General features: G+C 40.0%; 1 protein-coding gene across 1 annotated transcript; it reads left to right on the forward strand.

Moving 5' to 3' along the window:
* Nucleotides 1-3,392: 3,392 nt before the first annotated feature.
* Nucleotides 3,393-9,864, forward strand: LOC125905857 (tumor necrosis factor ligand superfamily member 15-like). Its single transcript, XM_049604143.1, has 4 exons — nt 3,393-3,718; nt 4,342-4,396; nt 4,678-4,719; nt 8,945-9,864. The coding sequence occupies exons 1-4, from the start codon at nt 3,404-3,406 to the stop codon at nt 9,352-9,354; spliced, it is 822 nt and encodes a 273-aa protein (XP_049460100.1). The 5' UTR covers nt 3,393-3,403; the 3' UTR covers nt 9,355-9,864.
* The last annotated feature ends 4,530 nt before the right edge of the window (nt 9,865-14,394 follow it).

The raw sequence follows: 14,394 nt of genomic DNA on the forward strand, positions 1-14,394 counted from the left end.
ACTGCCAGTCATCAGATACCTCGCTGGTATAATAAGATGGCCAAAGGAGGTAGAGGCCACTGATATCAAGACAAGGAAGCTTCTCACAATGTACAGTATGGAGGGTTTCATGTCAAGTCCAGCACCCTTAAGCCCCGTTTCCACAAAGCATTTGCGGTATGGTACCTTTGAAACTGAAAGTACCCTTCAGACATGGTACCTATACCCTATTGTTTCCACTGCAAACCGTATCTTTAAATGTGGGTGGGGTTATTGTCACTCACTGCTCCTTCCAGCACTCGCTGTATTTCCTCATTATGTGTCATATTGATAACATTACATTATAATGCTTGAAGCTAATTTGGAATGAAGGGTTTGAATTATCGCATGTGATTATTATCAAATTCTAGGCTAGCAAGAGTAATGCAGCAACAACAAATAAATAGTAGATGACACAAATGTGAGGTCATGTACTCTTCAAATAAGTGCTATTATATAAAAACTATTATTCACTCACCTCGTCTGTCAGCTAGCAGTATTGTCGTCTTCCTGTCAACTGAATTCAAGTTTTCTGCGTTCCGCCGATACATCAGATAACTTCGTGCATATTGTTTCAAAATAAAAGCTGTCCGGTGTGGTAATATGTTTACCATGCTTTTTGGGGCTTCTTCTATTTTTTTTCTCTTTGAAATTTTTACCTAGGTCTGGACCTCGGTGACCGCATAGCTGGCTACGGCCATGTTGGTGACACAGAGGCAAGTCTGCATCCCGTTTCTCATCCACAGAACAAGACTGCACGCCAACATTTTCAGAATAAAATAGCTAAAAACAAAACAGGCTGCAGTGAGACTCTCTCTCCATGGGATATTTAAAAATAGCAAATTTGTGCATTTAGTACTTCTCAGACAAACTCTGGGGTTTAGTGTTGCGTTGGCCCGATGCCACATGACCCTTTGCTTTTCTCCAAGTGAGGATTAGAATATATGCAGTTTACATAACCCGGCCGAAATTAATACATAAACGCTTGAAGGTCCACTCATTACTAAAAGTGTATGTCATATAAAAGCTTAAGTAATGGTCAAAGTTGTAATATAGAATATTTAGGTGTGTTGATTGAGTCACGTCGTCAGCTCCTGCATTGAGTAACATTGCGAGTTAATGTTCCACCTTAAAAATCTCGGCCATCGGCTCAGTGAATTAAGTTATTTCTTCTTTAACTCCGGCTGCTGCAAGAGACAGCAAAACATCCTTAAATTTTATAGTTACATTCTACTAATTCAACTCTCCACGATATGAACAGTGGCTTCTGCCTCAAAACCAGCCACAACTCAGCCCCTGAGTGGAATTACTGTCCGCTACTGACCAATCAACAGACTGCAGTGTTCACAGCTCCACCTTTTGGTACCAGATCTGTGTGCTAGGTACCCCAACAGTACCAATAATGGAGACAGTTAAGAACGGATCCATTGGTACCATTCACAACTTTTCACAGTGGAAACGGAAAAAAAGCATACCGAACTGAACCGGGGCTTTAGTGTACAGTTTCAGGGTGCTGGATTTTGGTTTCATCTCCTAGTCCAGCACCCTGAGACTGTACAATAAGAGTAGCGACTGTCCAGGACGAAAGGACCAAGATCCAGGAATACATCAGGAAGATGGCCCCCAAAGATGAGCTGCTAAGTGAATACTTCAAGCAGCAGAAACCCGAGAATGCAGAACAGGAGGATGTCTGTGAAGATTCTCAGTCAGGATGTTTCTGCACTGTGTATGGGCTGGAAGTCAGAATGGAAGACACCTCCTAAGTTGGTTGAGAATGATCGAGCTTAGATCCTGTGGAACTTCCAGATCCTAGACTCACAAGTCAGTCTTTAGACGATTTGCTTAACTAAAGACTGATGTCTTTCTCCCTAATTTTGTGTTTAGATGGACGGATACAATTTCAGAGTTTAAAAAAACTCCCTATGTTGCAGAACCAATAGTAAATCCGCAGGGTGGTCTTTTGGTGGCTCGCTGAACTCTTGTGCTCGTAAACATAGTCTGACTAGAAACACGTGTAGCGGTACAAAATGGCTCAAGTCGCTGTAAGTCCTTCATTTCCACAATCTTGTGGACTGAGTACACGTTTGATAAAATGGAGTTAAATCTCTCAGCATCCATTTTCATTTTCATCCGGCTGTTTTCGCCGGTGTGTTAAACACACTTTAGAAAGGAGTGTCCCCAGACTATCAGAAGGTGGAGATCTCTGATTGTCTGGTGGCGAGACTAACCAGATCCAGACTGACAAACTAGTGATGGCTAACCAACCAGACATTGTGTTCATCGACAAATTTTTATTTTATTTTATTTCTTTATATATTAGAGGAGGGGGAAAAAATTGGTACCACATAGTATTGCAGTATTTGCCAAAGATCGATCTGTCATTATATACATTATTCATTTTTGCAAATATACATTTTAACACAACTTTTGGTTATAGAAAAATGAGATCAATTGCTTTTTCGGTCCACTAGATGAGGCTGATGAGTTCTCAGTCAGTGGCATTTGGCAGGAAGTTCATCAAATCAAAGATGGAGGCACCACAGAAAGAAATCAGAAATGCACCGCTGGCATTAAAATGAAGCATCTGGACTTATTTGGGGGTTTTTTAAACAAAAGGAATTGTGAATTATTTACACATTAATGTATCAGCTACACAACATAAATATAAGCCAAATACAAACATTAATTAACATGGCTGTGGTCTAAGTTCATCTAAGTTAATTTTAACAACAGGTCAAATAACTCTTGAGAGTTGTTTCTTGTAGTGACTAACCCACAGAAAATGTTTACAGATAATTGTTTTTACACAACATTTAGCTGCTTTAAGACTGGTTAATCCCACATCTCTCAACTCTCTCTCTGCTGTAACAACTGATACTGGTATTCTGTCTGCAGCACAAAGTAAAACATTTATCTACTCTCTCTTTTTCAAACCAAACAAAGATGGTAGCCCATGTGATCAACCTCCAAACAAAATTAAAAAGTTTAATTTTCAGGTATATTTATCATGCTAAATGAGTAAAAGCTATTCACAACTTGGGAGAAAGCATTTCATACTGAGCAGCAGACAGGCAGTTTCTAATGAGTCTTTGAGGGCTAAGGAGATGAAGCATTTTCATATGATTTATTTCTTTAGGAGATCACCAAGGATTTATCTTTGAGAAAAACCGATGCTTTGCTCTATGACCGGGGTGTAACTAAGATAAAACCTATTCACGTGTTTTGGACACTGCACTTGGATTTGCCTTCTGGCCTCGTGCTCCTCCTCTTTGTCCTCTCCCTTCCCATCAGTATGAATGGACAGATGATGTCATTCCCAAATGAGGATTTTGGTGTAGGCGGTTGGCTACAGCCCCACTGCTCAACAGCAAATATAAGACTCAGCATGTGCTATCGGTACACAGCCTTTATGAGCAGCCAGTTCACAGACACTATGACAGAGATCAGACTGGCAGCCATGGGACAGAGCCTGTTTGGACACACTGTGCAAGCTCAAGCTGCCTGTGGGGATGCAGTGACAGATATTGGCCAGGACGAGTGTGTGCTCATTCTCATCAACCACTGTCGGGACATGAAGCAACAGGAAACGCGACTCAGACTTACCACTCTGCTCCTGCTCCTCAGCTGTACAGCACTGTACATTTTTACCCTCTGTACTGATTTGGGGAAACGTGAAAACTCTGGATCTGGTGCACAAGAGGTAACTTCCAGAAGTTTTACTTTATGTGCTAAGTTTTACATGATGTAAGCATGTAAACCTCATTGTCAGCTAATATGTAATATTAGGATATACTACTCCATGATCAACTTTTTTGGTTGATTGAAAGTTGGCACGATCTATAGTATACTGCATCAGTATTAAATAACAGTGATAAGAGAGGGGTTGCTATAGAGTAAGATGTATGAACTTGAGTACTTGTGCCATAAGATCTTTTAAGGGATGATAATATGTCTATGAAAATGTATAAGATTAACACATTTTTATGAGAACTACTTAATTAATTGCATCCTAATATCATCATCAGAAACAACACATCTTCCAGTCACTTACACAGAACAGAATATATCTCAGTAGAAACAGAGGAATCACACATATTTACTCACTGATTATGATGACACAGTTTTCTCCCATACAACCTGTTGCCTCCACATCTCAGTTTTTTACTTGCAGTTTCCTGCAGATATCACTGTAAGGACATTGTGTGTGGGCTCACTTTATGCTCACAATAAGCATTCATATTCCATATAATGGCTATGATTTAAGAGAGTCTTGTAGTCATAATGTCATAATGAAACTAAAAATGTGTTCTCCTTGACTCATAGAGTGCAGCTGAGCAAAGTCCATCCTATTCCAAGCAAGTCAGAGAGTGCCCTGCAGGTATGCTGTGTCATGAACTCCACATTTAATGAAATGGAGTGTCTATGGAAGTGGGAGGATTTTATTTACAAGTTATAGTTTACAAGTTTTGGTAATCTTAACCTCTCTCTACTCCTAAAAGCTCCATAAACAGATGGATCTGATTTTGTGTCCTATTTTGCACTTAAGGCAGCATTCTCATGCTTGAGTTGCTTGACACAGATCAGGGTTTTACCTGAAATACTGTGAGCAAACAAGCAGCAGTGTTTTGAACCTCTCCCCCTCTCTTTCTCAATCCACAGATAATCCTGAAAAAGACTTCCAAAGACTGCACATTGATCTCAGTAAGTGACTTCTCCCTCTCTAGGATAGCTATTGATCCAAACTCCAAAAAAGAAAAATGTCTCAGAGGAAAACAGAAATCTTAATAGCGAGTGGAAAGATTTCTTTGCTATAACTGCCAACACAGCACTGTTTAATAACAAAATAATCATAACTGACCCTCTGGAGAGTAGCCACCTTGTGCAAAAACATGTAGCCTAAATGTATGCTCATTTAGAGCTATTACTAATATTGATAGGCTAATATAATATAGGCTAATTTAGACCTCAATGGCTGTGTTCCTTCATTATAAAGCACAAATACATATTGCAACTCTAGACAAATTACAAAAAAAAATTAGCTTGGCTTTTAGTAGCAAAAGTTGCTGACCCTTGTCGTAAACCATCAAATGGCAAGGCAAGCAAATAAAAAAACAGAAGAACTGAAACAGAGGTGACTTAACAGATATTACCTTTTGTACTATATGTCAGTTTTTCCATAGCAACACAGGCTGATTAATCCTTAATGCCGTAAAACTTCAATTGGTAGCCCGGGCTATTATTTGCTTAAATCACTGAACTCAACAGGCTTATATCTGGGACAGGCGTCTATATGAGATAGGCTTTTAATTCCTTTTTCCTTTTGTTGCTCATCAAAATAGGAAATCCAATCAAATTGTTTATTTGAACTGGTACGAATATAACTCGTATGAAAAAAATAGACTTTGAATAACATGTCGGGCGGCACGGTGGTATGGTGGTTAGTACTCTCGCCTCACAGCAAGAGTGTTGCCGGTTCGATCCCGGGCGTGGGAGCCCTTCTGTGCGGAGTTTGCATGTTCTCCCCGTGTCAGCGTGGGTTCTCTCCGGGCACTCCGGCTTCCTCCCACAGTCCAAAGACATGCAGATTGGGGACCAGGTTAATTGGTAACTCTAAATTGCCCGTAGGTGTGAATGTGAGCGTGAATGGTTGTTTGTCTCTATGTGTCAGCCCTGCGATAGTCTGGCGACCTGTCCAGGGTGTACCCTGCCTCTCGCCCGATGTCAGCTGGGATAGGCTCCAGCCCCCCCGCGACCCTCAAGAGGATGAAGCGGTTAGAAGATGAATGAATGAATGAATGAATAACATGTCAATTACGTGTTATGTTATGACACCAGTTTCACAGCACCCAAGGATAACGGCACCCGGCATACCGACGCATAACCACTTTATCCTGTTAAAACAATATTCATAACTTGGATTAATTCTCATAAAAACACTTGATTCTTTTGATTGGTGGACCGTTACAGACTATGGAAATACAAATAACTTACCGGGTAATCCAGGAATGGACACATATTCTGACTTTATGACAGCTTCAGAGGAAAGGAGTCACCACTTGTTTTTCCGTCATGCCGGTAAATCTGAATGAATTGTAGTCTTCTCTGGTGCTCATGGTTTTAGTATAATTAAATGAACCGATGTGAAGCAATTCCATATTGGCAAAAGTTTGAACATTTTTATTTCAATCAATCAATCAATCAATCAATCAATCAATCAATCAATCAATTTTATTTATAAAGCCTAGTATCACAAATCACAATTTGCATCAGAGGGCTTTACAGCATATGACATCCCTCTGTCCTTAGGACCCTCGCAGTGGATAAGGAAAAACTCCCCAGAAAAAAACCCTTTAACGGTGAAATAAAATGGTGAGATGACAAGACAGTGGAGCGCAAAGGCTCCGGAGAAGAAGCCAAGTTAGTGACATGCAGCACAGCCGAGTTAGCGAGATGCAGTAACAGGACATGAGTGTTAGCAAAGGAGAGAGAGAGAGAGAAGGAGAGAAGGTGATAGGTGTATTATAGGAGGTCCCCCGGCAGACTAGGCCTAAGTCAGCCTAACTAGGGGCTGGTACAGGGCAAGCCTGAGCCAGCCCTAACTATAAGCTTTATCAAAAAGGAAAGTCTTAAGTCTAGTCTTAAATGTGGAGACGGTGTCTGCCTCCCGGACCGCAACAGGAAGATGATTCCACAGGAGAGGAGCCTGATAGCTGAAGGCTCTGGCTCCTGATTTACTTTTGGAGACTTTTGGGACCACGAGTAACCCTGCATTCTCAAAGCGCAGTGTTCTGGTGGAATAATATGGCACGATGAGCTCTCTAAGATGTGACGGAGCCTGACCATTTAAAGCTTTGTACGTTAGATTTTAAATTCAATTCTGGATTTTACAGGGAGCCAGTGCAGAGAAACTAAAACAGGAGAAATATGATCTCGTTTCTTAGTTCCTGTTAGTACATGTGGCGCTGCATTCTGAATTAGCTGGAGAGTTTTTAAAGACTTATTAGAGCTACCTGATAATAGAGAGTTACAGTAATCCAGCCTAGAGGTAACAAAAGCATGGACCAATTTTTCTGCATCTTTTCGGGTCAGGATGGGCCTAATTTTCGCAATATTACACAGATGAAAAAACGCAGTCCATGAAGTTTGTTTTAAATGGGAGTTAAAAGACAAATCTTGGTCAAATGTTACTCTGAGGTTTCTTACAGTAGTGCTAGAGGCCAGAGCAATGCCATCTAGAGAAACTATGTCATCAGATAAAGAGTCTCTGAGTTGTTTGGGGCTAAGAACAATAACTTCAGTTCTGTCTGAATTTAACATCAGGAAATTGGTGCTCATTCAGGTTTTTATGACTTTAAGGCATTTTTGAAGTTTAGTTAATTGATCAGTTTCTTCTGGCCTTATCGATAAATACAATTGTGTATCATCCACATAACAGTGGAAATTTACAGAGTGATTTCTAATGATGTTACCTAAGGGAAGCATATATAGAGTGAATAGGACTGGTCCGAGCACAGAACCTTGTGGAACTCCAAAACAAACTTTAGTACGTAAGGATAATTCATTATGAACGTCAACAAACTGAAAACGATCAGATAAATAAGATTTAAACCAGCTTAGTGCAGAACCTTTTAGGCCAATTAAATGTTCCAGTCTCTGTAGCAGAATTTGATGGTCAATTGTGTCAAATGCTGCACTAAGATCTAATAAAATAAGTACAGAGACCAGTCCTTTGTCTGAAGCAATCAGAAGATTATTTGTAATTTTATCTAGTGCTGTCTCAGTGCTATGATGCACTCTAAATCCTGACTGAAATTCCTCAAATAGATTATTATCATGGAGAAAATCACACAGCTGGTTTAGATTAGATATTGGTCTATAGTTGGCTAACACCTCTGGAACCAAGGTGGGCTTTTTTAGAAGAGGTGTAATTACAGCTCCCTTAAAGGACTGTGGTACATAGCCTGTTAATAAAGATGTATTGATCATGTCTTATATGTGAGTGTTGACTAAAGGTAAGACTTCCTTAAGTAGCCTAGTTGGGATGGGGTCTAAGAGACACATTGATGACTTAGATGAAGAAATCATTGAGGTCAATTGTTGAAGAGAAACCGGGGAGAAGCTGTCTAAATATATATTAGGTCTTACAGCTGTGTTTGAGGGCAGATTGGTTCTGTCTGAGGGCAGGAGGTCATGAATTTTGCCTCTAATAGTTAGAATTTTGTCATTAAAAAAGCTCATAAAATCATTACTGCTAAGGGCTAAAGGCATGCAAGGCTCAGTAGAGCTGTGACTCTCAGTCAGCCTGGCCACAGTGCTGAAAAGAAACCTGGGGTTGTTCTTATTTTCTTCTATTAATGCTGAGTAATAGTTTGCTCTGGCATTGTGGAGGCCCCTCTTATACTTATTTATGACTTATATGTATGCGCGACCTAAACAGCTAACTAACGTTAGTTCAAGTGGGTAGTTAAAAATCTGGTTTTACAGATCCAAAGAACTTCTGTAATGATGAAGAACTTGGCAATCAGACCAGGCATCTGACTGAGACAGGCCTTCTTTTCCCCAAAATGTGTAACCACGTTGGGCTAGTAAAAGAGACTGACGCTACATGTGCACATATCTGTGTTTGTGTAATGGAATCCAGCACGCTCAGCTGGAATTTTTGGAGCACAAACGAAGGCCAGTTAAATCTCATGGCATCACATGGACAACACGCAGGCTTAACGACTGTATTTCATCAGAACTCCTCTGGTTTGATTAGGAGTTCTGAGTTTCAATAATGATTCTCTTAAGTTTCAAACTTTAGAGATTTGACTCTTCAAAAGCTGTTTCAACACAGTGAGAATTTCATAAATTATGATCTGACAAAATAGAGGACAAGATTTATTTGTCTACACGAAACATTTGGCATATGTTCCTCTTCCTACAGGGTCTTCAGGGCCTGCATATAACAACACTGGGACTGGATGCAACAAGATTCATGGCATCAAATGGAGTGCCAGCCTTGGTGAAGAATACCTCAAAGATAACAGTGCCATTGTGATTCCCAAGGAAGGCTACTATTTTGTCTATGTGAAGATTGCTTTAGGCTGCCACGATGATGATGGATCTGCAAACTTCAGGAGGTTCTATGCGGAGCTGTACAGCTGGAATATAGCTTACAACCAGTCTTTACACCTGATGGATGCCCGCGATGGTATCGCGTGTACCTCACAGCAGTTCAGGAGCGTGTTTATGGGGCAACTTTTTCACTTGTTGAAAGGAGATCATTTGAGAGTGTGCGTTGAGGAGGGCTACAAACTGATTACAAAATCATCATTTGGTGCATATCTCACATAGAGAGCACGCCTTGATGAAAGTATGCCTTTTGTGTGTGTGTGTGTGTGTGTGTGTGTGTGTGTGTGTGTGTGTGTGTGTGTTCATTGTCTCAATCTCAATAATGTAGTAATTTTTCTTTTGTTAAAAAGCCAGTTTTTGTCTATTTGTCATCAGTCATTTCCAAGCTATGTTTGTTAGTATGTCCTATTTAGGTTTAAAATAACTGAGTGTTCAGGTTTGAAAGATAAACAGTTGGGTGATAAATTACAGGAAGCATCTTGGTTGCTCCACTGTGCTGTTCTCCAGAACAGCTCCAAAGCTCCTGGCATAGAGTCTACTTGAGGGATGAACACCATTCTTCCTAAAGATTTGCAGTCATCTGTTTTGATTATGGTGGTCTCTGCAAAATCTCCCATGGGCATGAGATCTGGAGACTGCAAAGGCTATTTAATATAACTCACATCGGTTTCAACAGCAAGAGTAAACAGATGGTGAAACATCTTTACACATTCATACACCTCTCTCCTTTAATTTGTCAATGTTCTGAATATGTAAAGTATATATATATATATATATATATATGTGTGTGTGTGTGTGTGTGTGTGTGTGTGTATGAACTAAGCACAAAAAGTAAGGAAATTTGTGTTTGTTAGATTATTTCCTTTTTGTAACAGTGGTTCTTGGCAATAAATCTTATAAATCTTAATACTGTTGGAAAGACTGTTCATTTCCCTTTTAAATGATGCCACATTTGGAAGGAACATGCATTTGTGGGATGAGCAGCAGAGCTGAGTTTGTGGGTTACGCCCATGAGGAGCCTCAGTAGCGTGTGGAAGAACCATACACAGCCACAACAGCCTGGCACCTCCTCTTCATGCTGGTCACCAGCCTGGTCACGCACTGCTTTGGGATGGCATCCCATTCTTCAACCAGCATTTGTCGCAAGTCAGCCAACATGGTTGTGTTGGTCACTCTGGCACAAACAACACGCCCAAGCTGATCCCACAAGTGTTCAGTGGGGTTGAGGTCAGGACTGCTGGCAGGCCATTCCATCCTCTCCACTCCCAAATGCTGGAGGTAGTCTCTGATAAACCCCGCTCTGTGGGGGCGAGCATGGAGATATGGTCCGAGACTATGGAGATATGGGATTGCCACTAGTTGCAGAATTTGTCTCGATACCTCTCTGCATTGAGATTGCCTTCAATAATGACAAGCCTTGTTTTTCCAGTAAGGGAGATGCTGGCCCACGCCATGACACTGCCTCCACCAAAATATGTTACTCTATCAGTGTAGCAATCAGCAAAGCACTCTTTGCGTTTTCTCCACACTTTAACCCTATGATCCAACTGCCATAGGCAGAATCTGGACTCATCGCTGAACATAATGTTCCTCCACATGTTCAGGTTCCAGTGCATGTGTTGCCGACACCAGCACAAATGGGCCGAGAGCCGGCAGCCATATCATCCTGCAAACCTTGACTGCAAATCTGTAGAAGACTACCTACGGTTACTAAGTGCTGACAAGATGAGGAAACAGTCTTCTTGGGGTGCCGTCTTCTTGGGACAGCCACTTCGCTGACAGTCAGGCACCTGATTGCCAGCACCTGGGGGCACCAGAAGCTCAAAACAAGAGTCAATAGGAACAGCATTGGCAGAGAAGATTTGGCAAATGTTTCATGGGGGCAACCCACATACTCAGCTCTGCTGCTCATCCCACAAATGCATGTTCCTTACTAATGTGGCACCAATTAAAAGGGAAATAAACAGGCTTTCCAGCGGTAAAAGATTTATTGCCAAGAAGCAATCTTACAACAAGGAAATAATCTACCAAACACAAATTTCCTTGTTTGAGCCATGGCTGCTCTCAGTTTACAACTGTGAAAGCTTTCTAAGTACATTTGGAATGAAAAATGCGCTGTTGCTAAGACGAGATTAAAGCTGTTGTTTTGTTTTTCTGAGATAAATAATCCATTTGAGAATCTACAAAAATATTGTTTTGAACAATAATCTAACAAAGAGAACTGTCAGTTGCAATGGTAGGTTCACCCAACACGTTCTCCTTATGTACATGCTGTTGATGTTCTGGGATGCTGCAACTAATGCTGGGACATCAAAACCACATGGCTAGGTTTAGGCAACAAAGACACGTGGTTAAGTTTAGAATAAAGCATCACGGTTTGGTTCTATTCATATGGGGAGCGAACACTGGGCTCCGTGTGACAGCTAGGGGTTTGTTGGACCCCTAACTGTCACACTGGGCTCCATGTGACAGCTAGGAGTTTGTTGGACCTATCCACCTCCCCTCCTGCCTGTCCTAAAGGGACCAAGGAAGGTATTGGCACATACAGGGACAGCGGCGTCCCACCATCCAACACCGGCACACAGTGAGGACAGAAACAGAGGGCTCAGCAGGGACGGAGCATCTGCTGCAGTAAGCAAACACGCTGTCTGCAGTCATCAAACAGGTGATGTGCTTACATTCTAAAACCAGCCGCCGGCAATCTAACCAGCTGAGTTGCAGGTGACACCATCAGTCGGCTTGAGTCGATCTCAGACTGGCCAGTTCACACCGCTGCAACTTTTCTCTACCACATTCTAATACGGTTCCATCGCATCACAAATCATTCGTCTGAACTGGGCTTTATATTATGTTATCACAAGCAGCATTTCAAATTGTCACCATCCAGAGGCGTTTCATATTACCGCAAAAAAGCTCTGTCTGGCCACATTACAAACTGACACCACTCGGTGGCATGTTATACCACCGTGAAAAGTGACTTTTGGTGTCCAGTGTCTGATGTCGAAATCAGTGACAAAGGGAAGGTATTTGACAACTTTTGAATGAGAATCAGCTGGTTTTTCCAAATTACAAAACCATATTTACCCACTTACAGTGGGTCTCTGCAAAGTGTTAGAGATTTGTGATTATAATTACTTGTTTGTTTGTTTTCTCTAAATACTAAATACTGCTGCCACCCCAGTACAATAGAGGTGAACTGAATTTAGTTTGCTGTCACAGAAAGTTAAATTGTTAAAATTCTAAACACAGTTACTCAATACACATACCTCTGTCAGTAGTTTTCAGCGGAAACCATTCTCTGTCAGTGCACTGGGACTAGGGTTGCAGCAATATACTGTTTTCAAAGTATACCGTGACATAAACATTGACAGTTATCATACGGTGTACATTTACTTATTTAAGATATTGAAAAAGAAAATGCAACTGGAGTTCTTTACAAATGGGAGACTCTGGGAGACATACTTCCATTAAGTTTCAATCATAGTATTAAAACATTTGTTCAACCAACAATAATCCTTTCATTTTTATTCCTTTAAGGAATACTGATTTGTATTAATATAAATTCTGTAACACCTCAATTCCATGAAACTGCAGTAATTTCTGAGATGGTTATCATACTGTGGTAACCTCTACCTGGGGCATTGCTTTAGGAAACACATACTGTTTGACTTGTTCAAACATATTTTTTTTTAATAACTTAAAGCAAAAAAAAAAAAAAAAAAAAAATCACATTTACCCCCACTGTACTGAGGTAAAATGTATGGTTTTAAATTTAGTAGCACTGTGTTACCTTAATGTTAGCTCAGAGTGACTTTAGCTACTGTTAGCCTAGCATTAGCTTTTCACTAAAATCTTAATAAATTCTAGTAAAACTGCTCATTTGTCAAATCATATCTACAAGCTTAACATCATGTATACACACATGAAAAAACAGCTCACTTTTAGCATCAATTCAATTCAATTCAATTCATATACAAAAACATGCTAACATTACAGGGAGGGTTTGAGCCAGGACTTCAAGATTAGTCAACAAAAAACATGTCAACAATACAAGCAAAGCACAGAGGTGAATTATAAAAATATGGGTTTCACACAGTATAAGAGAGGTTTCCACATATTTGTGTACTCAGGGAATCCTTTATGAATAATGAAGCAAAAAAAGTCAAAAAAAAACTGGCTCATGCACACCTTTGAAGAGTCTCCTGAACAGGTGTGTAGGAAAAAACTTCAGCAGGTCAAGTTTGTTGCCAAACTTGCAAAATATTTAATGGCAGCTACATTTCGGTCATTACAACCTTCGCCTGACGAAGGTTGTAATGACCGAAACGTAGCTGCCTTGTCCCAATGAATAATGAAGCACTAAGTGAAATTAAGAATTACAAAAATAATTTATGGTTAATGTATTAGTTTCAGTATACCGAATGTATACAGACATTATATTTCTTTTAGGATTTTTAACGTTACTGGACTCATTGGAGGATTTTTATTGGTCCTGGTACATTGTATTTGACTGCTGAATTACAATGTCATTATTGTATTGTGTATTTGTATGAACTGTATCAACTTTATACTTATTTTTTAATTGTGATTACCTCTTTTTTGGGGGTTATTTTTCCTTGTCTTCTTGGAGAGCTTAGGTTTGATTGGTAACAATTTTACTGCTGTCAGTCTGTAAAGCCCAAAGATAATTAATGTCATATTGGACCATAGCCTACAAATAAACTTGACTTGAGTATATAATATAGACCTGCTTTTATTTTTCTGGAAAACACTACAGAGCATGTATACAGATATACTTTAACTAACATTAATCACACCAGTGACTGTTGCTACAGGAAGTGGTTATCTTCCAGTATAATGTGCTGTTGTTTCAGTTTTAATGAGGTGGAAACAGTAATAAAATAATAGTAATTATTATTATTATTATAATTTCTCTCGCCCCTCAAGCATTATTTCTGGCTGAAACAGAAATGTCCCTGGACTGCTAACACTAAGAAAACGATAGCAACCGTGTTTTAATATGTTCAATGAGCCCATAATTCCACCAGGCTTGCACAACCAGCTTTGCTTGATGTAGTCTGAAAGCTCAATTATAATAATAATAATAATAATACCCTCATTTATAGACACTTTTCTATTGCAAGTTACAAAGTGCTTTGCATACAGTACAGTTAAAGAGACAATAAACACAAAGTTAATAAAATATTATGATAAATACAGCAGATGATAATGAAATAACAGTTGTAACACCCCACCCTTGGG

Source organism: Epinephelus fuscoguttatus, linkage group LG18, assembly GCF_011397635.1.
Source record: "Epinephelus fuscoguttatus linkage group LG18, E.fuscoguttatus.final_Chr_v1".
NCBI lineage: Eukaryota > Metazoa > Chordata > Actinopteri > Perciformes > Serranidae > Epinephelus > Epinephelus fuscoguttatus.